Below are 26,446 nucleotides of genomic sequence, written 5' to 3' on the forward strand. Positions count from 1 at the left end.
CCCTTCTCCTCCCCCGGGGACCGCTGGGTTCCAGGTGCCCCGCCACGCCGGGCCCGAAGCAGAGGAGAGTCCGCACTCACCGCTCGGCCACAGGGATGGGAGTCACTCCGTAAGGACCGGGCAGGCGGATACCGCAGTCTCCCCGCCGCGGTGAGTCTAAGGAAACCCTGGGGATCGGCTGAGGGGCGGGGCGAGAAAGGGCGGGGCTGGTGGGTGGGCGGGGCCGGGGCAGGCCGGGGCGGGATTGAGGGGCGAGGCGAGGCTGGGGCCGGCCGAGGGAAGATGCGGGGATGGGGGGCGGGGCCCTGACAAGGGGTAGGGCGGGACTGAGGGGCGGGGCGGGGCGGGGCTGGGGGGCGGGGCGGGGTTGAGTCCGGCTCCGCCCACCCCGGCCATTACCTGCCCGGAACTCTGATTGGTTTCTTACTGAAAACCCCTGTCGACTTCAGGCCTTTAAAAGTAAGTTATCCGGTACACCAAAATAAATTCCTGAAAATATAAGGATTTACATTTGAGAAAATTTAGACCGCATGTGAGCCAGGAAAGAATAAGGTTCAGCATGAAAGTAGAAAAGTGCTAACTCCTAACCTCTATTGCGTTGAGAAGACTCTTGAGAGTCCCTTGGACTGAAAGGAGATCAAGCCAGTCCATCCTAAAGGAAATCAGTCCTGAATATTCATTGGACGGACCGATGCTGAAGCTGAAACTCCAATCTTTGGTCACCTGAGGCAAAGAATTGACTCATTGGAAAAGACCCTGATGCTGGGAAAGATTGAAGGCAGGAGGAGAAGGAGACGACAGGGGATAAGATGGTTGGATGACATCACCGACTCAGTGGACATGAGTTTGAGTGAACTCCGGGAGTTGGTGATGGACAGGGAGGCCTGGCATGCTGCAGTCCATGGGGTTGCAAAGAGTTGGGCACGACTGAGTGACTGAACTGAACTGAACCACTGTTAGTTAGAGTGCTTTCAATGTGCACACTATCGGAATTATTTGATATTCTTAATTTCATTCAGTCCTCACAGTTTTGTGACATATTTAGTGCCATTATCCCCATTTTGCAAATGAGAAAAATACGACTAACTTGAGATTTGATAGCTAAGTAATTGGCCTACTGCCCGAATTCACAGATTCAAAGTAATCTCTAAGCACACCACCTGACTGTGACTTGATGATGCCTGAGATAAAACAAATTATCAGTATTATGGAAAACATTGCTACATTTGACTACTTGAAATTTGAACTTCCGCCCAAGAAAAACGGGGCCAAGATCAATAGGCAAACATGAGAAAAAATATTTGCTACAAACCTAACTTTCAAAGAAAGGGCTAGTATCTTAAGTATAAATTGCTTTCAAAGAAATAGAAAAATGGGCAAAGAATAATTTTTTTAATTACAGAAGACACGGGAAAGTAAATGAAGAAGTACAGATTTCTAAACCAAGCTTTTCTTTTAATCCAAAAATATGCAAAGTAAGCACTTCAAAATAATTGTACCAAAGCAAGTGAAGATTCCTTCATTTATTCAACACCTCCAGGTCCTTGTTATGTGCCAAGCATTGTTCTATAGAGACCTGATGAACTAGTGACAAACAGAAGCTTCTATTCTAGAGGGAGAGCAAATAATGTTATTAAAAAAAAAACAAAATAATTTCAGATAACCGTAAGTGCTGTGAAAGAAAAATCAAAATGGAGTCAGTGTTGCTAAAAGAGCTTCCTAAAATGGAGCCAGGAACCCTTGAGGGAGTGAGACATGCACATCACAGCTGAGGTGGACTCTTAGTAGGATCATCCAGACTATCTGCCCAAAGTCCATGAGACTCAAGTTATTTATATGACCCTAGTGATAGCTCCCCATTAAGAACAAATATCTTCTTTTCTGCATCAGAATCAGCCATAATTCTCACCAGACAACTTTAACAACCTCGTAGTATCTGCCTTTATAAGCCCCTGACTCTTTCTCTCCAGAAGCACTCTTCTGGTTTTTACCCAAATCCCTGTCTCCCAAATTGCAATTCCTAAGGCCCTTGAGTAAAGCTCTTTGTTGCAAACTTGACATGGATTATTGTTCAGAGTATTATAAGGAAAATAATACAGGGTAATGTGATAGAAGCTATGACAAACCTAGACAGTGTGTTGAAAAGCAGAAACATTACTCTGCTGACAAAGTTCCATATAGTCAAGGCTCTGGTCTTCCCAGTGGTCATGTACAGTTGTGAGAGCTGAACCGTAAACAAGGCAGAATGCCAAATAAAGGATGCCTTCGAACTGTAATGCTGGAGAAGATTCATGAGAGTCCCTTGGACAGCAAGGCAATCAAACCAGTCAGTCTTAAGGGAAATCAACCCTGATTTCCTTCCTTGGAAGGAAACTGATGCTGAAGATGAAGCGCCGGTATTTTGGTCACCTGATGTGAAGAGCCGTCTCATTGGAAAAGTCCCTGATGCTGGAAAGAAATTGAGGGCAGGAGGTAAAGAGGGCTTCAGAGGATCAGATGGCTGGATGACATCACCAGATGCAATGGACATGAACTTGGGCAAACTCCAGGAAATGGTGAGAGACAGGGAGCCCTGGCGTGCTGCAGTCCATGGGGTCACAAAGATTCAGACACAACTGGGTGAATAAACAACACCACAATGTGATAGAAAGGGGCTGGGGGATAATGAGAGCCTATTCAGACAGGGAAGGTCTCTCAAAGGTTATGAAGGAAAGAGAAGTGTCTTATTTTGATTTTACTAAAAGATTGGTAAAAACAACCTTTCTGTTTTGGTTTTTATTCTGTTTTTACAGTAAAGTGAAGGTCCTCTGGTACCATTAATTTTGTTGCAAGTTTCAAAATTTCCAGAATACGTAATATCAATACCGAACTTTCATGATCTTTGTCTCCACTAACATTGGGAGCAGAGACAATGAAATGGTTTCGTACTTTTAGTACCCAGTAAGCATTCTCTCATTTAAATGGACAGTGCCATAGCTGATTAACTTATTTATTCTTCTCAACCTATAGTCTTAATTCCATTCTACTTTTGTACTTCTTTATGTGCTCATTTATTCAACATGTATTGAATGATTATTATGTATCAGGCATAACAAGTTTCTAGAAGCAGAACAAATAGACATGGGACTAAAGGGATGAAAAGGGATGCTAAAATGAATAAGAAATACAAAAAATACATATATTCTTTTGGTGTTCTTCTACTTCACTGGTTATCCCTTCTTATATCCTTTGGTTTTTTGATCCTCCTATTCCCACTTCTTACACTGGACTGCCCCAGGGTTTAGATCTTGACTTCTTTTTTCTATCTTCATCCACACCTTTAGCTATCTCATCTAGCCTTACAGTTTTGGAATTCATCTGCATTCTTTTAAAAAATTATTTATTTGTTATGTATTCTGTGTGCATAAGCTTTCTCTAGTCACCGTGAGAGGGTGCAACTCTTCGTTGTAGAGGGTGGGCTTCTCATCACGGTGACTTCTCTTATTGCAGAGCACCGGCTCTAGGGCACGAGCTTCAGTGGTTGTAGCTCTCTGCTCAATAGTTGAGATTTTCAGGATCTAGAATGAGTGTTTAATAGTTGTGGCAAATGGGCTTAGTTGCTTCAAGGCTTGTGGGGTTGAACCCAAGTCCACTGTGTTGGCAGGCAGATTCTTAACCACTGGGCCGCCAGGGAGGTCCTCCATCTATATTGTGGAGGTTACCAAACTTCCAACTCCTGAAACTCTAGATTCCAGCTTTCTACTTTGGGCTGTTTTAGTTATCTACTACTCCATAACGGATTACACCAAATTTAGGGGCTTGCAATTAAGTAGTCATTTACCCTTGGCATATAACCCTGAGAAAACCAAAACCATAATTGAAAAAGATACATGTACTCCAGTGTTCATGGAAGTATTACTTTTAATGGTCAGGACATAGAAGCAACCTAACTGTCCATCAATAGATGAATGGGTAAAGAAGATATGATATATACATACAATGGAATATTACTCGGCTATAAAAAGGAATGAAAGTAGGTCATTTGTCATGATGTGGATGAACCCAGACTCTGTCATACAAAATGAAGTAAGTCATAAAAAGAAAAACAAATATCATATATTAATGTATATATATGTATATATATATATATATATATATATGGAATCTAGAAAAATAGTACTGATGACCCTATTTGCAGGGCAGGAATAGAGATGCAGACATAGAGCAAGGACTTGTGGACACAGAGAGGGGAGGAGAGGGTAAAATGAACTGAGAGAGTAGCATTGGGGTATACACCCTATCGTGTGTAAAACAGATTGTTGTATAGCACAGAAGCTCAGCTTGGTGCTTTGTGATACCAGGAGGGGTGGGATGGGCAGGAAGGAGCAAGGAAGGTCTGAGCGGGAAAGGATGTATGTATCCATATAGCTGATTCCCTTTGTTGTACAGCACAAGTTAACACAACATTCTAAAGCAATTATACTCCAATAAAAATTAAATTCAATGAGATACCACAAAGAAAAGAAAAAAGTTATGACCAACCCAGACAGCATATTAAAAAATAGAGACATTACTTTGCCAACAAAGGTCCATTTAATCAAAGCTATGGTTTTTCCAGTGGTCATGTATGGATGTGAGAGTTGGACTATAAAGATAGCTGAGTGCAGAAGAATTGATGCTTTTGAACTGTGGTGTTGGAGAAGACTCTTGAGAGTCACTTGGACAGCAAGGAGATCCAACCAGACCATCCTAAAGGAAATCAGTCCTGGGTATTCATTGGATGGACTGATTTTGAAGCTGAAACTCCAATACTTTGGCCACCTGATGTGAAGAGCAGACTCATTGGCAAAGACCCTGATGCTGGGAAGGATTGAAGGCAGGAGGAGAAGGGAAAGACAGAGGATGAGATGTCTGGATGGCATCACCAACTCAATGGACATGAGTTTGACTAAACTCCGGGAGTTGGTGATGGACAGAAAGGCCTGGCGTGCTGCGGTCCATGGGGTTGGAAAGAGTTAGACACGACTGAGCGACTGACTGAACTGACTGATGACTTATTTTAGTAGTATTTACTTTAAGTAGTCGTCTATTACATAGATTCTGTGTCTCAGGAATTTCAGAGTGGCTTAGCTCTGTGGTTCTGTCTCATTTCTCATGAGAATTGCAGGCAGGTATTCTTCAGGGTTGCAGCCATCTTCTGGGGCTGGAGGATCCACTTCCCAGATGGATGGCTTAGGTGTAACAGTGGTGCACTTTGTTGGTGGGACACCTCAGTTCCTTTCCAACAGGCACCTCTCAATAGGGCTGCTTGAGGATCCTAAGGCTGCTGGCTTGCCCCAGGGCGAACAATCTAAAAGACCACAACAGAAGCTTAATGAGTTCTACGATTTAGCCTCAGGAGTCATATACAATCACTTTTTCCATATTCCAGTGGTCAAATAAACTAGTCTGTACCTAGTGTGAGAGGGAATCCCACAAACGAGTAAATTCAGGAGGTAAGAACCATTACAGGCCATCTTGAAGACTGGCTAACACAGATGTCTAATAATCATTTCAAATCTAAATGTACAGGTATATCCTCCCAATCTTCCTTCCCAAATCTGTATCTCCCAGAGTCTTCTCTATCTCAAGTAATGTCAAAGTTTCCTTCCAGCTGTTTGGGCCAAAACATTTGGAGAAATCTTTGCCTCTCTCAGATCCCATCTTATCTGGTCAGGGTGTTGGCTAATTCTATCAACTCTGCCTTTAAAATACGTCTGGCTTCTGACTATTTTCCAGCCTAGTCCAAGTCACCACCATTACAATAACATCCTAGTAACTGCTTCCTTACCAGCTCCCCCAAGTCTGTTTTCAAAACTGTTAGAAGAACAGTTAAATTAAAATGTAAATTAGACTGTGTTGTGTGTGTGTCTGTGTGTGTCTGTGTCTGCGTGTGCTCAGTCATGTCCAACTCTTTGCAACCCAATGAACTGTAGCCCACAAGGGGTCCTCCGTCCATGGAATTTTCCAGGCGATAATACTGGAGCAGGTTGCCATTTCCTACTCCAGGGGATCTTCCTGACCCAGAGGTAGAACCTGCATTTTCCCCATTGTCAAAACAGGTTCTTTATCACTGAGTCACCTGGGAAGCCTGTGTCACATACAATCATACAAAGAAAGAAAGGCGAAGCCCTTACAGTGGTTTACGAGGCCCTACATTACCTGATCCCCATCTTCTCTCTGACCTTATCTCTTCTTAATACTCTCCTCCTTGCTCACTCAACTTAGAGCGCTAGTTGGTTAGTTTTAATCACACGGTCATGTCGACTCTTTGGGACTCCTGGACTCTACCCCACCAGGCTCCTCTGTCATGGAATTCTCCCAGTAAGAATACTCAGTGGGTTGTCAATTCCTCCTCCAGGGGAGCTTCTTGACCCAGGGATCAAACCTGGGTCTCCTGCATTGCAGGCAGATTCTTTACCACCTGAGCCACCAGGGGAGCACTTATGTTCAGAGAAAATGTCACTTGACTTCCAAATTCAGGCCTCTGCACTTTCACTTTCCCCCACATGATATGCTCTGCCCCCAGATATCTTCAGTGGCTCCTTCCCCCTTCTAACTCAGTGATTTCTTCTGTGGCCACCACCCTATTAAAAACTGTAATGCCTACAAAGAAGTATACTCTACACCCCTTCCTGCTTTATCTTCCTTTTCAGCATTTAGCACTGTCTCTTATATCTTTGGAGAAGGCAATGGCCACCCACTCCAGTTTTCTTGCCTGGAGAATCCCATGGCCAGAGGAGCCAGGTGGGCTACAGTCCATGGGGTTGCAAAGAGTCAGACACGACTGAGTGACTAACACACTCATTATATCTTTTATTATCTGTCATATCATTTATCTTGCTTATTATCTCTTTCCAGCTGGAATATATACTCCACTATGAATTATTCACTCGGTCTAGAAGAATATCAGGCATACTATAGAAAAGCAAAATATATTTGTTTAATGAGTGAAGAAATTGTGCCAGGCCCAGCTATAGGCAAAAATCTGACACATCATTGAGTTTACAATATAGTGAAGGCACATATTATTGATTCTTATCAATGCTATCTTTAAAATTTACTCCAGATTGACAAATAATCACAAATATATAAAAGAAATTATTAAATGTGCTTAGAGTCATAAAGAAAATGAAAATATACTAAGGGGAATCAAAAAAAATTTCTCTGAGGAAGTAACATTTGTACTGAGAGTTGAAAGATGAATATGAATTACATAGATAAGGAATAGTGAATTGCGATCAGGGGAAAGGGGAGGGTGACAAGGAAGTAAGTGAAATGGGAAGGAATCTTGACAGAAAAAAATCACAGAGAGAAATCTGAGGCTCACAGGAGGCAAGAAAAGATACTGTCCCTGGAGCCAAGAGAGAAATATCACAGACTTAAGGAGACTAAAGAAACTGTTGTAGCCACTTGTTCCAGGAAACAAACTCACTCAGGACAATGCAGATAGTGGAGTGCAGTTTATTACATCGGCAGCCCCAAGGCAGAGTCTCCTCTTAGCCAAAGACCCTGACCAGCATTTGTGAAAATCTTTTATACCCCATGTGTATGTGTCCAAACCCACCACCCCCAATTCTTTGAGACTTACGTAAATAAAGGAAGGGTAAATACAATCCCAATAGCCCCATCATTCATGTGCCATGTGCTTAGACAGTTAAACAATTAGCCAATAATCAATAAGCCGAGGTTACACTCCAATAGGTACAGAAAATTTATGGCCTGTCTGGAGGAAGGGGTGATTAGTGTATGTGTTCTCTTAGGTGAGGAGTAACCTGGATACGATCTTCAAGGTTCCCCTGTCTGGAGGGGGTCTTATCCTTCTGTTGTTTCCATAGGCACTAAACACAGAGTTCAGAGTTCACTGGAGAGGTGGCCGAGCCCGATCAGCATGGACAGGCCTGAGATGGAGTCCAGGTCTTATGAATTCCTTCTTCATAACAAGACAACTAAATTCAACATGTAATCAGGATTTGATCTGAGTTGGGAAAAAATTGTTACTATGATGGACAGCATTGGGACAATAAGCAGATCTTGTACATTAAATAATAATATTCTGTCAACTTTAATTTCCTGAATTTGATAATTGTACTGGGACTAAACTGCAGTGCAGGAGACCCCGGTTTGATTCCTGGGTTGGATCTGTTGGAGAAGAGATAGGGGCTACCCACTCCAGTATTCTTGGGCTTCCCTTGTGGCTAAGTTAGTAAGGAATCTGCCTGCTATGTGGGAGACCTAGGTTTGATCCCTGGGTTGGGAAGATCCCCTGGAGAAGGGAAAGGCTACCGACTCCAGTATTCTGGCCTGGAGAATTCCATGGACTGTATGCAATTCCATGGAGTTGCAAACAGTCAGACATGACTGAGCAACTTTCACCTCAGTAGGACTAAATAATAGAATGTCCTTGTTTCTGGGCTTGAAGAGTCATGATATGTATAATCTACTCTTAACAAGTTCAACAAAAGAAAATAATAACAGGAATATAATATGCATGTTATATGTAATATATTTAAACAAAGATAAAGAAAATGTGAGAAAATGTTAATAATGGATGAATTTAAGTGAAGAAAATATGGGATTTCTTGCAACTTTCCTAAGGATCTAAAAATAATGGATGAATCTAGGTGAAGAATATATGAGATTTCTTGCAACTTTTCTAAGTATCTAAATTTTTTTTTTCAAAATAAAAATTTTAATTAAAAATTTAATTCTGGTTTAAATATCAGAAAGTCAATCTCAGCATTATGATGGCATCCAGTGGTAAAAACATATTATTTGGCAATACTGAGAAAACTACCAGTAGAATTTTTTTTTAAAAAAAGAGAAAGTAAATTGTGAAGAGGATCTATATATCTTTCACAAAATATTTTAAAAGTAAACACAATAGGGATATCACTGATATAATCCTGAAAAAATGTGATTGATCAAACGGTGGAAGGAGAAATCACATAGAACAGGCTTTGAACTTGTTGTTAGAAGAAATGAATTCTACTCTTCTATCAATATTTACTGGTCTTTCCTGATGGCTCTGTGATAAAGAATCCGCCTGCCAATGCAGGAGACACAGGAGATGTGAGTTCCATCCCTGGGTTGGGAAGATCCCCTAGAGGGGGGAAATGGCAGCCCACTCCAGTATTCCTGCCTGAAAAATCTCAAGGATAGAGGAGCCTGACAGGCTACAGTCTATGGTGTTACAAAGAGTCAGACACAACTGAGCAATGACCAACCAATACTTACCAGCTATGTATCCTTGAGTAATAAAACGCTTTAAGATATAGTTCACTTGTTTATTAATTTTGGATACCACTTCTCAACATAGTTGGGAAGATCAAATGAAATAAAAGTGTGTGTTAATTCACCACGTAGTAGTAAGAGTACTATATAAGTGTAACCTAATTAAAAAAAAAAAACACAAAACTATAACTATCTTCCCTTATTGCCCATAAATTTTTTTCATATAGTCTATATAATAGGTTTTCAGCCTGTATTTTCTTCCACATCAACTCTGAAGCATGTTCAAAACCTCTTCTTTCCCTCCGAAAGAATTCTAGTGCAGTGAGAAGGCCCACAGTAGTGAATATTTTGAGGGGAACCGAGGGTTTCATACCACACAACGGAAAGCATACCACAGCCAGCAACCTTCTGTCCAAAGGCTTCCTCTCTCTAGTCCTTCTTACTGGATCAGTGTGGGCGGGTCATTCTTTATTTGGCTGTGCCCCTTGTAGGTGCAGATTGTGGACTCTTAGGTGCAACATGTGGGATCAGTTCCCTGACCAGGGATGGAACCCAGGCCCCCTAAGTTGCAAGTATGGAGTCTTAGCCCCTAGCCCACCAGGGAAGTCCCTAGGCTGGTCATTCTTTGTCTCTGGCTTCTCCCTGACAACCTCCTCCTCCTTCATTCCTTCCCGTACATAGAACAGTTTAATCCTCCCAAGCATTTATTTCCTTAAGGGACCCTCCAGTACCAGCATTCTCCCCACCTCTAAAGGCAGCAGAGAATTTTTTTTTTAAGCGTTTTTTATTTGCATACATAAATTATGGAATGCTTATCTGCCCTTGTGCCAAAGCCAAGACAGACCCCTAGGACGGGTAGAAGTCTGAAGCCAGAAAGGCGCTATCTTCCGGGCCCCACTCCAGCGCGCGCAGGGGCTGGAAGCCCACTACGTCCCACCCAATAGGGCATTTCCCACCCGCGGACACCGCGCGCCGGAAGCTGCCGCGCGGAACCGGAAGCGGGCGTGAAACCGGAAGTGGTCAGACGCGACCCCCTCTGGAAAGACGGAACGCCCTTAGCTCCGCCCCGCTCCTTGCGGTGGAAGAGGTGAAAGGTCAGCCCTGTGAGTTATACAACATGGCGCTAGCCGTGCGCCTCTGGCGCCTATTTCTTGTGGGACGTAGCGCCGCCCGGGGACTTCGACTTCCGGCAGGTGCTGCCGGCAGCCGGGGGCAGCGTGTTCCTTGGGGACTCGCCGCCTCTGAGGTACCTTCGCTGTCCCGGCTCTCCCACTTTCCTCCTCCAACGACCGTTCTCCGGCGGCGCCTTCCTTCTTGAGGCCCGGGGGCCCCGCGTCGCCTTAGGGTGTGTGGGGAGCTGAGGAAGGACCTCGGGGCCGTGCACCTGGAGCAGTCCCGTTACCGCGAGGGATGTAGGCCCTCCCCCTTTGCGCAAGCCTGCTTTCCCCTCTGAAAACCTGGCTCGGAGGAGGAGCGAGGGCCCCGGGGAACCTGCTCCTGCCTGTCTCTCCTGTGTGAATACCTGGGGGGCCGTGGGGAGAAAGCCCTTGACCGCCGTGAGGTGCTTTTGCCTTTCAGTGATGGTCCGATACAGTGACAGCACCTGAGGCTGTCAGTCTGTCGGACCTGGGAAAGCTTGAGGTGTCATCCTGAAAATTCCTGCGACTCAGACTTCCGTGCTGCTGCTGCTAAGTCGCTCAGTCGTGTCCGACTCTGTGCGACCCCATAGACGGCAGCCCACCAGGCTCCCCCGTCCCTGGGATTCTCCAGGCAAGAACACTGGAGTGGGTTGCCATTGCCTTCTCCAATGCATGAAAGTGAAAAGTGAAAGTGAAGTTGCTCTGTCGTGTCTGCCTCTTAGCAACCCCATGGACTGCGGCCTACTAGGCTCCTCCGTCCATGGGATTTTCCAGGCAAGAGTACTGGAGTGGGGTGCCATTGCTTTCTCCGGACTTTTGTGCTATTTAGGTTTAAAAATTATTTTCGAGTTTCTTGCTTCATCGGCCTAATGTTAAGGAAGGATGTTGGGATGCATTGTCATCCCAGTTTTGGCATTTCTGTTAGACTGATTGGTCTTGGTTTGTGTAATCTCTGAAACAGGTTGGAAGGGTGAGGGTGCGCTTTGGGTATGTATCCTTTGAACTAGAGGCTTCATTATTTTTGACTGCCTGCTTTGTTAAGAGTTCTGGGGTGAGGGAGGGATGAATGACAGTAAGGATGGATCCCTTTCCTTGGAAGAGCTTATAGCCAAATGGGTTGATGTTTCATGATGTGGGCAGAGGAATGGAAGGAGTATTAAGTATGACATTAGCCTCAAGTTTCCAGATGAGTGCTGTGGTGAGTTAAAAATTCCATTTTAGTGAAATGATCATTGTTTAGATAGTAATAGCTAACATTTGTTGAACTATTACTATAACCAGGCATTATATGTTAAACATTAACCTGATTTGTTTACTGAAATGTTTCCCTGCACCCTATGAATTAGGAACTGCTTATGTCATATCTTTTTGATAATAACCATTCTAACAGGTGTGAGGTGAGATTTCATTATGGTTTTAATCTGCTTCCGCCCGGTGATTAGTGATGTCGAGTACCTTTTCATGTGCCTGTTGGCTGTGTGTAAATCTTTGGAAAAATGTCTCTTCAGATCCTCTGCTGTGTTTTTTTTTTTTTAATGGATGATTTTTTGTTTTATTTTGCTGTTGCATTGTATGAGTTCTTAATATATTTTAGTTACTAACCCCTTATCAGGTATATGATTTGCAAATTTTTTTTCCCTTTCACTAACTTGCCTTTTCATTTTGTTCATTGTTTGCTTTGCTGTGCAGAAGTTTTTTTAGCTTGATGAAACCCCACTTTTTTTTTTTTTTTTTTTTTTTGCTTTTGTTGTCTTTGTTTTTGGTGTCAAATTCAAAGTCATAGCCAAAATCAGTGTCGTGGAGCTTATCTTTATATTTCTTTCTAGGAGTTTCATGGTTTCACGTCTTAAAATGAAGTCTTTAATTCATTTTGAGCTTTTTTCTGTGTATGGAGTAAGGTAGTGGTCCAGTTTCATTCTTTTGCATGTGGTTGTCCAGTTTTCCCAACACCATGGAGACTGTCCTTTCCCCATTATATATTCTTGACAGTAATTAACTGTTAACATAGGCATCAGGTTATTTCCAGGCTCTCAATTCTGTTTCATTGATCTGTCTGTTTTTTAAGTGCATACCATAGTAGTTTGATCACTAATTTAGTTTGAAATCAGGGAGCATGATGCCTTCGGTTTGCCCTTTTTTCCTCTAGATTGTTTTGGCTATTTGGGGTCTTTTATAATTCCATACAAACTTTAGGGTTGTTTCTTCTATTTCTGTGAAAAACACCATTGAAATTTTGATTGGGGTTTTATTAAACCTGCAGATTGCTTTGGGTGGTATGGGCCTTTTAATGATATTAATTCCTCTAACCCATGAACATGGATTGTCTTTCCATTGTGCTGTCTTCAGTTTCTTTCATCAGTGTCTTAGAGTTTTCAGTGTACAGGTTTTTCACCTGTTTTGTTAAATTTATTCCTAGGTATTATTCTCTTTGGCGTAACCATAAATGGGATTGTTTTCTTAATTTCTCTTTTCGATAGTTTGTTATTAGTATATAAAAACAGCATATTCTTGTATATTGATTTTGTATGCTATGACTTTACTGAATTATATGTTATTTCTAATAGTTTTTTGGTGGAGTCTTTAGGGTTTTCTGTATGTACTATCATGTCATCTGCAGATACTGACAGTTTTACTTCTTTTTTTTTTTTTCTTGCCTAATTTTTCTGGCTGGAATGTTCAATACTGTACTGAATAAAAGTGGCAAGAGGAGGGTATCCTTGTCTTGTTTCTCATGTTAGAGGAAAAACTTCTGACTTTTTTACTATTCGCTGTAATGTTAGCTATAAACTTGTCATTTATGGCTTTTATTGTGTTGAAATACATTCCCTCTGTGCCCACTTTGTTCAGAATTTTATCTTAAATGTTGAATTTTGTCAAATGCTTTTTCTGCATCTATTGATGATCATATGAGTTTTGGCATTCATTTTGGTAATGTGGTATATCAGATTGATTTGCAGATGTTACCTTTCTTGTATCCTTAAAATAAATCCAACTTGATCTTGGCTTATGATTCTTTAAAGTATTGTTGAATTTCATTTCCTAATTTTGTTGAAGATTCTTGCATCTGTGTTCATCAGGAATATTGGCTTGTACTTTTTTTTTTCTTTTAATGTTCTTGTCTGCCTTTGGTATTATGGTAATGCTAGCCTCATAAAAAGTTTGACAGTTTTTCCTCTTCTACTTTTGAAAGAGTTTGAGAAGGATTGGTATTCATTCCTTAAATGTTTGATAGAATGCACCAGTGAATCCATCTAGTCCTAGGCTGTTCTTTTTGAGAGGCTTTTGATTACTGACTCAATTGCCTTAAATGGTCTGTTCAAAAAAAATTTTTTTTTTATGATACAGTCTTAGTAAGTTGTTTGCTAGTAGGAATTGATTTATTTCTTCTAGATTGTTCAAATTGTTGGTGTGTAATTTTTCATAGTAATCTCTTATGGCACATTGTACTTCTGTGGTATTGGTTGTGGTGTCTCCTCATTCATTTATAATTTTATTTATTTGAGTCATCTCTCTTTTACTTGGTGAATCTAGATAAATGTATGTCTATTTTGTGTACCTTAAAAAAAAAAAACCCCAAACCCATGTCTTTAGTTTATTGATCTTTTCTATTGTCTTGTTAATCTATTTCATTTGCTTGCCCTTGGATCTTAGTTTATTTTCTTCCATGAATTTTTGGTTTAGTTTTTTAATGTGGGCATTTATAAAATTTCTCTTGTTTTCTTCTTTTAAGCATTGGTTGTTCATTGGCATAATGTTTCATCCTCACATATATGTGAATTTTCTTCTTTTCTTGTAATTGATTTCCAGATTCATGCCTTTGTACTTAGAAAAAAATGATTGATATGATTTTAATCTTAAAATTATTAAGATTTATTTTGTGACCTAACATTATGATCTCTCCTGGAGAATGTTCCACGTGTGCTTGTATATTGTGTTGCTTTCGGATGGGATGTTTTATATATACCCATTATATTTGTTTGGTTAAACATGCTGTTTAAGTGCAACGTTTCCCTATTGATTTTCTTTCTGGATGATCTATCCAGTGATGAAAGTGGGGATATTGAAGTTCCTTACTATTATTGTACTTGCCATCTATTTCCCTCTTCAGGTTTGTTGATATTTGCTTTATATGTTTAGCTCCTCCTGTGTTGCTTACATAAATATTTACAAATGTTGTATTGTCTTGTTGATTTGAGCCCTTTATTTTTATATAATGACATTCTTTATTTCTTATTACAGTCTTTGTCTTAATGTCTATTTTGGCTGACATAAATATAGCTACCCTAACTTCCTTTTGGTTTCCATTTGCATGGAATATTTCTTCCATTCCTTTATTTTTAATTTTTGTGTGTCCTGAATTATTTAGGCATCATGTAGTTGAGCCTGTTTTGTTTGTTTGTTTGTTTGTTTTTATCTGTATTTGCCAAAAGTTTTATTTTTGTTTTAGGTTGGAAGGATTCATTAACAAAAGAAACCATTCATCACACACACAATGAACAACTTCAGTATTTAATAGAGGATTATTTGACTTAATTTCAATATGCAGTCCTTAAAAGAAGAGAAGTAGAAATAATAGAGAAAAGTAACAGCATATGCACCACCGTTGGACCAAACAATGTCCAGACTTAAAGAGTGCTGGGAAGTCCCTCTTTAACAGCAGTCTGGAGGTCCAGTTGGGAAAAGCTCCTGGGTGGTGCATCCATCCCGTGGGTGAGACTTCAGCTCGCTGCTTTGAGGACTCCTGTTTATAACCCCAGGCTGATGTTCGCATCAGTTTGCGCAATAGTGCAGCTTTTTTTTTTTTTTTTTTTAAACTTTTACAGTGCAGGTTTGTTTACTTTGTGAGTCTTAGGGTTTTGTTGGAACCCAGAGGGTTGGCCAGGCCTCCTTGGATGCAAGAATTCCGAGACCCACTCCCTTTCTTATCTAAAGTGCTGCCAACTTGCTGTGCTTGCTGGCAAGCATACAGTCCAGGCAGTGTCCAGGCAGGTCAGAAGCAGGTCAGAGGTCTGCTCTCCTGCTTCTGAAGCCAAAAGTAAAAAAATTCACAAGGTTAAAAAAAAAATTTTTTTCCCCTAACAATCTAGTCAGCTACTCTCTGTCTTTTGATTGGGGAATTTGGTCTATTTAATTTTAAACTAATTATTGATAGCTATGGCTCAGATGGGCTTCCCAGGTGGCGCTAGTGGTAAAGAACTTGCCTGCCAATTTAGGAGATATTAGAGGTATGGGTTCGATCCCTGGGTCAGGAAGATCCCCTGGAGGAAGGCATTGTTATAGCCATGCTTTCCGGGAAACAAACTCACTCAGAAGGACAATGCAGATAGTGGAGTGCACTTTATTACACCGGTGGGCCCAAGGCAGAGTCTCCTCTTAGCCAAGGACCCCAACCAGCATTTGTGAAAATCTTTTATACCCCATGTGTACCTGTCCAAACCCACCAGCCCAAATCCCTTGAGGCTTACAAAGGAAGGGTAAATACAATCACAGTAACCCCGTCATTCACGTGTTATGTGTTCAAACAGTTAATAACCAATAAGCCTGTGGTTACATTCCGATAGATACTGTCCGGAGGCAGGGGTGATTAGTGTCTGTTTTCTCTTAGGCAATGAGTAACCTGGATGTGATCTTCAAGATTCCCCATCCAGAGGGGGTCTTATCCTTTCATTGTCATTCCCACAGGTGCTAAGCACAGAGTTCAGAATCCACTGGAGAGGCGGCCTAGCAGGATCAGCATGGACAGGCCTGAGATGGAGTCCAGGCCCTATGAATTCCTTCTTCAACATGGCAACCCACTCCAGTATTTTTGCTTGCAGAATCCTCATTGACAGAGGAGTCTGGCAGGCTACAGTCCATACAGTCACATAGAGTTGGACATGACTGAAGTGAGTTAGCATGCACGCATGCATGGTTCAGACAGTAAAGAATCTGCCTACAATGCAGGAGACCTGGGTTTGATCCATGTGTTGGGAGGATCCCCTGGAGAAAGAAATGGCAACCCACTCCAGAATGCTTGCCTGGAGAGTCCTATGGACCAAATTCCAAACACATGGCATGTTCCAGTCTATGGGATTGTAAAGAGTCAAATGAAACTCAGTGACTAGCTCTTATTTATTGCCATTTTCTTAAATTTTTTTTTTAGTTGTTTTGTAATTCCTTTGTTTTTTCTTTTGTTGTCTTCCTTTGTGATTTATTTTTTGAAATAGAATGCTTATATTCCTTTATCTTTCTCTTTGGTGTATCTCTGTAGGTTTTTGCTTTGTGGTTACCATGAGGGTTACATAAAACGTCTTAGAGCTTTAACAGCCTATTTTAAGTTGATAGTAATTTAGGTTTGAATGGTTTCTAAAGCTGTGAGTTTTTGCTGCTCCCCCCTCCCACATTTTAAGCTTTTGGTATCGCAATATATTTCTTTTTATCTTTTGTGTTTGTTAACAAATTATTGTACTTATTGTTACTACTTTTGTCTTTTAAATTTCATATTAGCTTTATAAGTGATTAGCTCCCCTTCTTTACAACATTAGATTTTCTGAATTTTCGTGTATGCGAGATTTATACTTTCGTGTGTTTTCCTGTTAATCATCAGCACTTTTTCATTTCAAATTAAGTCCCTCTAAGGTTTCTTGTAAGACCATTCTGGTGATGATAAAACTGTGAATCTCTGCCTCAATTCTAAAGGGCAACTTTCTAGGTAGACTATTTGGCAGTTTTTCCCTCCAGCATTTTGAATGTTGTGTCTCCCTTTGGCCTGTAGAGTTTGTGCTGAAGTGTCTGCTGATAGACCTTGCGGGGCGGGCTGGGGAGCCCTCGTGTGTCACAGGCTGCTTCTCTCTTTTGCTGCTTTTACGCCCTCCTGCTGGTTGTGTCACTTCCGTTTCCTGTGTCTTGGTGAGGGTCTCTTTGGATTCCTTTTTTTGATTGCCTGGGCTTCCTGGATCTGGATACTTGTTTTCTTCTCTAGGTAAAGGAAGTTCTCACCACTATTTATTCAAATAAGTTTTATGCCCCTTTTTCTTCTCCTTCTGAGACACCTGTGATACAATGGTTGGTCTGCTTGATGTTGTCCGTTAAGTCCCTTAAGTTATCTTCACTCTTCTGTGTTCTTTTTCTTCTCTTTGTGCTTCTCTGATTAGATGAGTTCCATTGCCCTGCCTTTGAGTTCGCTAATACCTTCTTCCATTCTTCCAGTCTTCTGTTGAAGCCCTCCGTTGTATTTTTCAGTTTAGTTATTGTATTCTTCAGATCTGTGATTTCTGTTTGCTATTTTCTTATGTTTTCTTTTCCTTTGTTGAAATTCTGATGTCGTTCATCTGTTTTTCCCGTGAGCTCAGTGAGCATCTTTGTGGCTTATTTTGTACACTGTCAGATAATCCGTGATTTCCATTTCATTAAGGTCTTTTTCTGAGGTCTTATAGTTGGAGAGGATTACAGCTGGTCCTTATATGTGTGTTTAATTAGCGACCTTCCCTTTAGGCCTAGCTTTGAAGATAAATTAAGAGGCCTCTGTCACAGAAAGGCTGGAAGTGCGGTCTGTTTCCTCTGTACAGTAAATCCTTTGCGTATGAGCAGACTCCATTCTGAAAGCACATTCGTACGTCCAGTCTGTTTCTAAGTCCAACAGAGTTAGCCTAGGTATCTAAGTAGCACAGTGCTGTGCTGTGTTGGCTGTATAGTACTGTACTGTGATAGGTTTATAACACTTTTCATACAAATAATACATTAAAAATCATCAAAAAATAAAACATCTATAATCTTACATATTTTACCTTGAAAAGTACAGTAGCACAGAACCAAAGCTGGCATATGGGGGCTGGCATCGAGTGAACAGGCAAGAAGAGCCACTGACCAGAGGAGGGGGAAAAGGTAGGCGATAGTAGAGCTAATAGGCGCAGAAGATATTAAGAAGAGGTGGCAAAAACACACAGACGAACTATACAAGAAAGCTCTTAATTACATAGATAACCACAATGGTGTGATCACTCACCTAGAGCCAAACATTGTGGACTGTGAAGTCAAGTGGGCCTTAAGAAGCATCGCTGTGAACAAAGCTAGTGGAGGTGGTGGAATTCCAGCTGAGCTATTTCAAATCCTAAAAGATGATGCTTTTAAAGTGCTGCACTCAATATGCCAGCAAATTTGGAAAAGTCAGCAGCAACCATAGGACTGGAACAGGTAGTTTTCATTCCAGCCTTAAAGAAGGGCAGTGCCAAAGAATGTTCAAACTACTGTACAAATACACTCATTTCACATTCTAACAAGGTCATGCTCAAAATCCTTCAAGCCAGTCTTCAACAGTACATGAACCGAGAACTTCCAGATGTGCAAGCTGGATTTAGAAAAGGCAGAGGAATGAGAGATTGAATGGCCACCATCCATTGGATCATAGAAAAAGCAAGAGAGTGCAGAAAGACATCTACTTCTGCTTCATTGACTACACTAAAGACTTTGACTGTGTGGATCACAACAAACTGGAAAATTCTTAAAAGAGATGGGAATAACAGACCACGTTATCTGCCTCCTGAAAAACTTGTGTGCAGGGCAAGAAGCAACAGTTAGAACCTGACACGGAACAACAGACTGGTTCCAAATAGGAAAAGGAGCACGTCAAGGCTGTAGATTGTCACCCTGCCTATTTAACTCACAGGCAGAGTACAACATGGGGAACGCCAGGCTGGGTGAAGCACACGCTGGGGTCAAGACTGCCAGGAGAAGTATCAGTAACCTCAGCTATGCACATGACACCACCCTTATGGCGCAAAGCAAAGAGGAACTAAAGAGCCTCTTGATGGAGGTGACAGAAGAGAGTGAAAAGGCTGGCTTAAGACTCAACATTAATAAAATGAAGATCATGGCATCCAGTTCCATCACTTCATGTCAAATAGATGGGAAAACAATGGAAACCGTGACAGACTTTATTTTCCTGGACTGCAAAATCCCTGCAGATGGTGGCTGCAGCCATGAAATTAAAAGACACTTGCTCCTCGGAAGAAAAGATATGACAAACCCAGACAGCGTATGAAAAAGCAGAGACATTACTTTGCCGACAGAGATCCACATAATCAAAGCTATGGTTTTTCCAGTAGTCATGTATGGATGTGGGAGTTGGACCATAAAGAAGCCTGAGCACCAAAGAATTAATGCTTTTGAACTGTGGTGTTGGAGAAGACTCTTGAGTCCTTGGATTGCAAGGAGACCCAACCAGTCCATCCTAAGGGAAATTAATTCTGAATATTCATTGGAAGGAGTGATGCTGAAGCTCCAATACTTTGACCACCTATGCAGAGAGCTGACTCATTAGAAAAGACCCTGATGCAGGAAAGATTGAAGGCAGGAGAAGGGATGAGAGAGAATGAGATGGTTGGATGGCATCACTGACTCAGTGGACATGAACTTGAGCATGCTCTGGGAGATGATGGAGGACAGGGAAACCTGGCGTTCTGTGGTCCTTGGGTTCACAGAGTCGGACATGACTGAGTGACTGAACAGCCCAAGTAGAGCTGAAGGGTCATCAAGCAGAGGGGACGGAGGGCAAGTTGCGATATCACTCACACCTGATGTTGCTGGCATAGGTTCTGGTTCCTTGCTGGATTCTATTCTGTCTACCCTCTTGATAAAACGATCCAGTGCTGTCTGAGTAGTAGGTCATTTTTTTCTTATCAGAGATGACACGGTAGCACTGGACTGCATTCTGATGGCTCCTGCAACCTTTGTGCACCATTCTGCATTCAGAATGGTGCCTGTGCCTCAAAAACTGACACTGCCTCCTCAAACAAAGAAAATGCCCTTGCCGCTTCCTGCACCATGGCTCTCTTTGGTTCTTCAGTTACTTCTCTCTCTTGTCTCTCTTCACCCTTTCTTTGGGCCTCCAGTTCCATCAGATCATCATTAGTAAGCTCCTCACGTTGCACAGCCATGAGTTCAGTTAAGTCATCTTTTTGCAGATCTAGGTCCACCTTCTCACTGAGGGTCACTAAGTTGCCAAAGACCTCTTTGGATTCCTCATCCACTTTCTCAAATCCAAGAAAATTGTGAACAAATTGGGAAAATTGTGAACAGACTGTGGGCTTGTTCAAGCCTCATTCATGATGGTGGCCATAACCTCACACCAAGCAAAGTCAATGTTTTTTTATGGCCTTGTAGATGTTATAGTCCTTCTAAGATTGTTGCAAGGTTGTTCCTGATTCGATAAAGTATGACATGAATAATATTTCTTGAAAGTCACTCTTAACTGCCCGGCCTATGAGTTAGATGAGCAATGAAATATTTTGTGGCAGATGCAGTACATGGGATGAAAGTCGACCATGAATAGGGTGTGACATTGAGCGTTGTTGAGGGCAAAGCATTGTTGAATGGGGCATCCTTCTCCAAGCAGTATTTCTCTACCTCCAGGATAGAGTAGTGGAGAAACAAGTCCTGGAACATGGCCTGTGTAAACCAAGTTTTGGGGTTACTCTTCCATGCAATAGGAAGAAAGCCCTTGGCTATGTTTTCAAGGGCTCTTGGGCTCTCTGAATGATAAACTAAGGAAGGCTTCAGCTTCATGTAAACATTGCCACCGAACAACTGAGTTAGCCTGTCATTTGTTGCTGTATAGCCTGGCGTCACTTTTCCTCCACACTGATGTGACTTCAGCCTGGCATCCTCTCAAGTACAGGCTTGTCTCATCCACATTAAAAACCTGCTTGAGTAAATACATACCTTCATCAATAATTTCTCAAAGCATTTCAGGAAATTCCTGGAGTGCAGGAATTTTAGAGTAGAGTGCAGCTACTCTATCTGCACTCACTGCCTCGCCACTTATTTTTATGTTGTGAAATTTGGCTCTAGCCTTGAACTGATGAAGCCAACCATGGCTGGCATTAAGAGATGCGTCCTCTGATTCTTCGCTGTGTTTCTGCTTCAAGTCTTCATAAAGGCTTTTAGCTTTCTCTTGAATCGGCGTTAAGCTGAGTGGGACTCAAGGCTGATGCTGACCCTGCATCCACAAACCAAGCAGTTTCTCTGTCTTCTCCATCACTCTTCTGCACTTCTTTGGTGTTATTGTTGACGTCACTGATAGCAGACCTCACGTGTTCTGTGATCCTGTCCTTGTTCTTTAGAATCCTGCTGCTTCTTTAAAACCATGTTGAACGATTCATCTTTTAAGAACAAGTGATGTCTCCCATCTCTTCACCTTGCTCCCCTTTCTCAATTATTTTCACTCTTGTTTCCATCGTTACCGTTTCTTAGCAGTACCAGCTACATGACTGCCACTTTTATGCTTGCTTCCAAGCATCCTGGGCGTGAAATAAAGATACCGGACTCCTGTGCTCTGTATAGTGCATACTCAGTCACCAGTCGTGTCCGACTCACTGCGACCCCATGGACCACGGCCTGCCAGGCCCCTCTGTCCGTGGGATTCTACAGGCAGGAGACCTGGAGTGGGTTGCCATTCCCTCCTCCTGCTGTATGTAGTACTGGACAGTAAATGCACAAAAGCACACCCACTTACAGAGGATGCACGCAGGTGACCGTGTACACTAGACCCGTGAACTCACCTGGGTGATTAGCACGAGGATGCGTGTTCACGTCTCTGAACGTGTGCACAGGGTCTTGGGGGAGATACTGGTACCTGCGGCATGGCCAAGTGAGAGTGCTGTGACATGCCCGCCCTCTGAGTTCTCTGGAAGTGATTACTCTCGGCCCCTAGACATGGGTTACATTAGATGCCTGCTCCTCAGGCTGAAGTTTTGATGCAAGCCAATAAGCCTCTTGCACAGAAAGGCTGACTGCCGCCGTGCTGGGCTCCGGGGTGGGCGAGTCTGCGAGCCTGTGAGAGCTGCTTCTCAGCTCTCTGTGGCCTGTGCACGTCACAGAGCCAGGCTCCACTGGATTTCCAAGCGAGGTCCTCTGGGCGCTCCTTTCTCAGTGTAGGTCTCTTAAGTTGGGGTGCCCGTTGTGGGGTTCAGACCCTTTGTTCCTCAGGGAGAAGCTCAGGGCTGTGAGTTGCCTCTCTCCACACCAAAATTGTGGTTTGTGGGAAAATTTTGTCTCAGTCTCTCCTCCCTGTTTTGACGTGGGTTTTCACCCTTTGCCTGATATGGAGTCACTCAGTTAGTTGGGCGTCTCTGTCAGAGGAGGAGACCTTTTCTTTCTTTGCTGAATGTAGCTACAGGTTTGGCGTGTCTGTGTGGGAGGTGTGTTTAGCATCCTCCTAGGTTGTCGTTTTGAACGAGGACCCAGTGGGGACCATTTTCAAGGCTGCTTACCGCAACTAAATTCTGAAAACCTTGTAGACCATGTTAGGTATTTATTTTATTCTAAAGGTTATAGGAAACTAGGAAAGAGTTTTAAACAGAGGATTCATAAGCTCAGATTTGAATTAAAAAATAACTGTCCAGTGTCAAGAGTAGGTAGGCTAGTGTGGATGCTGGAGACTAAAGAAAAGATCACCTCTAGAGGGCGAGTACGCTGTGTGGTGGCCTGAACTTCAGTGGTAGCCGTGGAAGTGGAAATAAGTGGATGCCATAAAAGGGTGTCAGTAATGTAAACTTAGTGTGCCTGAAAGCTTTGGTGAGGGAGTTCAGAGGAAGAAGTCAAGGATGATTCTCCATGTTCTGTCTCCTCCAGTGGTGTGGACGGCCGTGCTGTTTCCTGGGACAGGACCAAAGAACAATATACGTGCAATGTTTTAAGAGGAGGAGGGGCTGGCAGGAAGTTAGGAGAAGAACCAGGAGATGATGGTGACACATTCTTTCCATCTAGTGATGGGTCTATAGTTTTTAATTCCTTCTGGCTTGAAAACAGTATAATCAGTGTTGAAGAAAAGACATGTCTAAAAGATAGCTGGCTTCTTTTGTTCAACATTTTTTTTTTTCAACACATATATTTTTCAGAATTCATTATGTGAAAGACATTGTGTTGAGTAATGGCTAATGTTCCAGGTGAAATGGCAAATTCTAGCTCAGACAGTGTCACAAGGTATTGTTTACTGAGCATTGTATCAGCAGGGACATCAGACAGCCTAAATGTATAGTTTCCCCAAGCTGTAATAATCTGTGCAGTCTTTTCTTCTGTGTGATACACCTGTCAGAACAACAGGTAAAACTAGGGGGCTCAATGAAAATAGTCAGCTAAAAGAATCAGAACTTAGTGACATCTCAGAGGTGTCACTAAATTCTGATTCTTTTAGTTGACTATTTGAGCTCTAGAAACATGATTTTTGTTTACTTTCCCAGAAGTGAGCAGAGAGCTCTTTCTCATTAACCAAACTGATGTCAAAGTTCCACTGGTCCACTGTCAGTTCTTTAAGGTAGAATAAGGAATAGAAATGCCAGCTGCCCAACAGCATCTTTTCTCCCCTCTAAGAAAGCCAGGGTATTGTTTACTGAGCATTGTATCAGCAGGGGCGTCACACACCCTAAATATATACTTTCCCCAAGCTGTAATAATCTGTGCAGTCTTTCTTCTGTGTAATACACCTGCCAGAACAACAGGTGAAACTCGGGGGCTCACTGAAAAGTTTTAGTCTTTTTCCTCTTCTCTCTGTACCACCGTCACCATCCATACCCCCTGCCCCCATCTCCGGTGCGCCTGCCGCATCTGGCTTCTCTTTGGCGACTGAGTGAACTCAGAACATCCAGTGTTAGAAATGTGACTGTGTCAGATTTGGTTTTACTGCTTTGCCATTGGTTTGTTTTGAATCCAGTTGTATTTGGTGTTTTGTATATTCAAGCTCAAGAAAAAGTAAATAAAGCACTCAGCAAACTGTAGTATGTTGGATTCCTCATTCTTACCCTAGATACTTATGAGAAGCTAAAATATGGTTCAGATTTGGGTTGTGAGAGAAAGTTTTGTTTCTTTTTTCGGCTTGAACAACCGTAAGCATAGAGTTGCTGTTTACCAAGAAGGGGAGACTGAGTGGCGTGAGTTTGGGGAAACAGTACGTGGCTGAGACTGAGACGCCTGTTAAACTTTCTGTGGGTGTAAGTGTTGTTTGGCAGCTGGGTATGTGGTTCAGAAGTTAAGAGGAGACCTCTTGGCTTTATTAAATGTGCATGTTTGGGGCATGTTGATGCCATTTAAAGCCATAAAACAAAATGAAATCACCGAAATGATAGGGGTAGAAAAACGAAGTTCTGGGATTTAGCACAGGACACAGTAAATTCAGGAAAGTAGTATTCTTAAAGCCAAGTGAAGAGCGTTTCAAGGGTGAGAGAACACAGCAAGGGCTGAAGGGAAGCGGGTGGATGAGTTAGACGTGAGGGGCCGTCCCTTCTGGGCCAGCGCTTAGGGACCCGCCTTCCATGCCGGGCACACGGGCTCGCTCCGGGCTGGGACTGAGACCCCACCTGCTGTCGGGCGGCTCAGCCTGTGGGCCGCAGCTCAGAGAAGCCTGGCGCCGCGGCAGAAGGACCCGGCGCAGCTCGGGAGGCTCAGGGAAGAAGCAGACGCGGGGAGGCTGGGGGACTGGCGCATTTGCTCATTACCTTGACTGTGGGATGGTTTCACGGGTGTGCAGATATCCTTCACACATGGTGCATGTTACACACGCGCAGTTTTTATATCGCTTATTTCTCAGTAAGTGAAGTCGCCCGTCGTGTCCGACTCTTTGCGACCCCATGGACTGTAGCCTACCAGGTTCCTCCGTCCATGGGATTTTTCCAGGCAAGGTTACAGGAGTGGGTTGCCATTTCCTTCTCCAGGGGATCTTCCCGACCCAGGGACTGAACCTGGGTCTCCCGCTACAATGCAGTAGATGCTTTACCGTCTGAGCCCCCAGGGAAGTCCAATTTCTCAATAAAGCAACATCTTAAACATTTCTTATATTAAATATTCATTTATAGTTTTTATTTTTTTAAGGAGGGAGTGAACAGCTGTCAAATGCTTTTGATAGATCAAGTAAGATGAGAATTTTCTAGGAAATACCATCCGTGGTTGCCTTACTGTCTGTGGAGTTGTGGGAATAAAAGTGTGATTTGTATGAATTCAAGAGAGAATGGAAAGAGAGGAAGTGGAGACAGAGCTCCAGACAGCTTTTTAAAAGAGTTTTGCTGAAAAGAGAATTTGAAAAATGAGATTGAAGGGAGATGTGAACTCAAAAGGAAGCTTTTTCTTTTGTTTTTAAGAAGGGAACAGTTAACACCTTACAAAGGTAGGTAGGATAGCTTATTTTTATATAGATGGGAATAAATTGACAGAAAGGAAAAATAGGTGCTATGTGAACGGAAAATTGTCATGGGAAAAGGGAAGAATTGCTAGAGTGATATCCATATATTCCTTTGCTTTTGATCTTGAGAATTCTGGCCATAATTATGACAATGAATTTCTAAATCTGTTTGGATATACTTTTTTATTTTATTCATTGTTTATTTTAAAACTTTATGGGTCACTTTTGAAGATAGCTTTATTTAAAACCATGTATGTTATTTATATGTAATTGCCATATTTGATATTCTTTGTCTCGTGTATTCTTAAGGTTCATACTGATTATATACTTGTTTGTCTTATTTTGTTTCAAGAAATTATAATATCCATGCTTCTTCAAATAGAATGTAGACCTTCCAATCCAGCATTTACCAGCATAACTGACATTGTTACATCAAGCTACCATTATTAGCTGCTAAGAGTCTTTTCTTAACAAGATATGCTCTCTGTATAAAGTAACTATGTGAAATAGTTTTACAGAAGAATTTGACAAAGTAAATTTTGCACTTCTAGCACTCTTAGGATTGATTGCTTTGAGGGTGGGGAAAAAATGATGTAATCTTTGCTTTTGGTAGCAGTTTCTTCAAATTTTCTGTTTGACAACCCTGACCATTAATTCTTTCCATAGGTAACGGGAAACTCAGGAACTTTCAAAAGAAGTTTTTTATTTTCTGCCCTGTCTTATTTGGGTTTTGAAACTTATCAAGTCATTTCCCAGGCTGTTGTGGTTCATGCCGCAGCCAAAGGTAAGCCTCAGCTAAACATCGGGAACACTTAGAGTTATTTGTATTTGTTATATTTTGATAATTACTTATTATGTTTGAATAGATAATGTAACTGACATGTTATAGGCTAGATTATTTTCTGCT

General features: G+C 42.1%; 2 protein-coding genes and 1 long non-coding RNA gene across 7 annotated transcripts in view; 2 read left to right on the top strand and 1 right to left on the bottom strand.

The window, feature by feature from the left end:
* The window catches only part of CPNE3 (copine 3), a 47,969-nt gene extending 47,772 nt beyond the window's left edge, over positions 1-197 (bottom strand). For both annotated transcript variants that reach the window (XM_070477433.1, XM_070477434.1), the window contains exon 1: positions 81-197. The gene's annotated coding sequence lies outside the window, so the exon portion shown is untranslated. The remainder of the gene's footprint in view (positions 1-80) is intronic.
* On the top strand, positions 64-8,125 carry LOC139038502 (uncharacterized). Its single transcript, XR_011491543.1, has 2 exons — positions 64-150; positions 7,857-8,125. It is a non-coding gene; the product is annotated as an uncharacterized lncRNA (long non-coding RNA).
* A 2,227-nt stretch (positions 8,126-10,352) lies between these two features.
* The window catches only part of RMDN1 (regulator of microtubule dynamics 1), a 34,213-nt gene continuing 18,119 nt past the window's right edge, over positions 10,353-26,446 (top strand). For 3 of the 4 annotated variants that reach the window (XR_011491542.1, XM_020915685.2, XM_020915687.2), the window contains exons 1-2: positions 10,353-10,498; positions 26,206-26,323. Coding sequence is in view for 3 of the 4 variants with exons in the window: in XM_020915685.2 (XP_020771344.2) it covers positions 10,370-10,498; positions 26,206-26,323 (247 nt within the window). In the remaining variant the exon portion in view is untranslated. Of the gene's footprint in view, positions 10,499-16,073; positions 16,277-26,205; positions 26,324-26,446 lie in introns of all 4 variants that reach the window. The other variant, XM_070477436.1, reaches the window with a different exon arrangement.

This window comes from Odocoileus virginianus, chromosome 15, assembly GCF_023699985.2.
Source record: "Odocoileus virginianus isolate 20LAN1187 ecotype Illinois chromosome 15, Ovbor_1.2, whole genome shotgun sequence".
Classification (NCBI taxonomy): domain Eukaryota; kingdom Metazoa; phylum Chordata; class Mammalia; order Artiodactyla; family Cervidae; genus Odocoileus; species Odocoileus virginianus.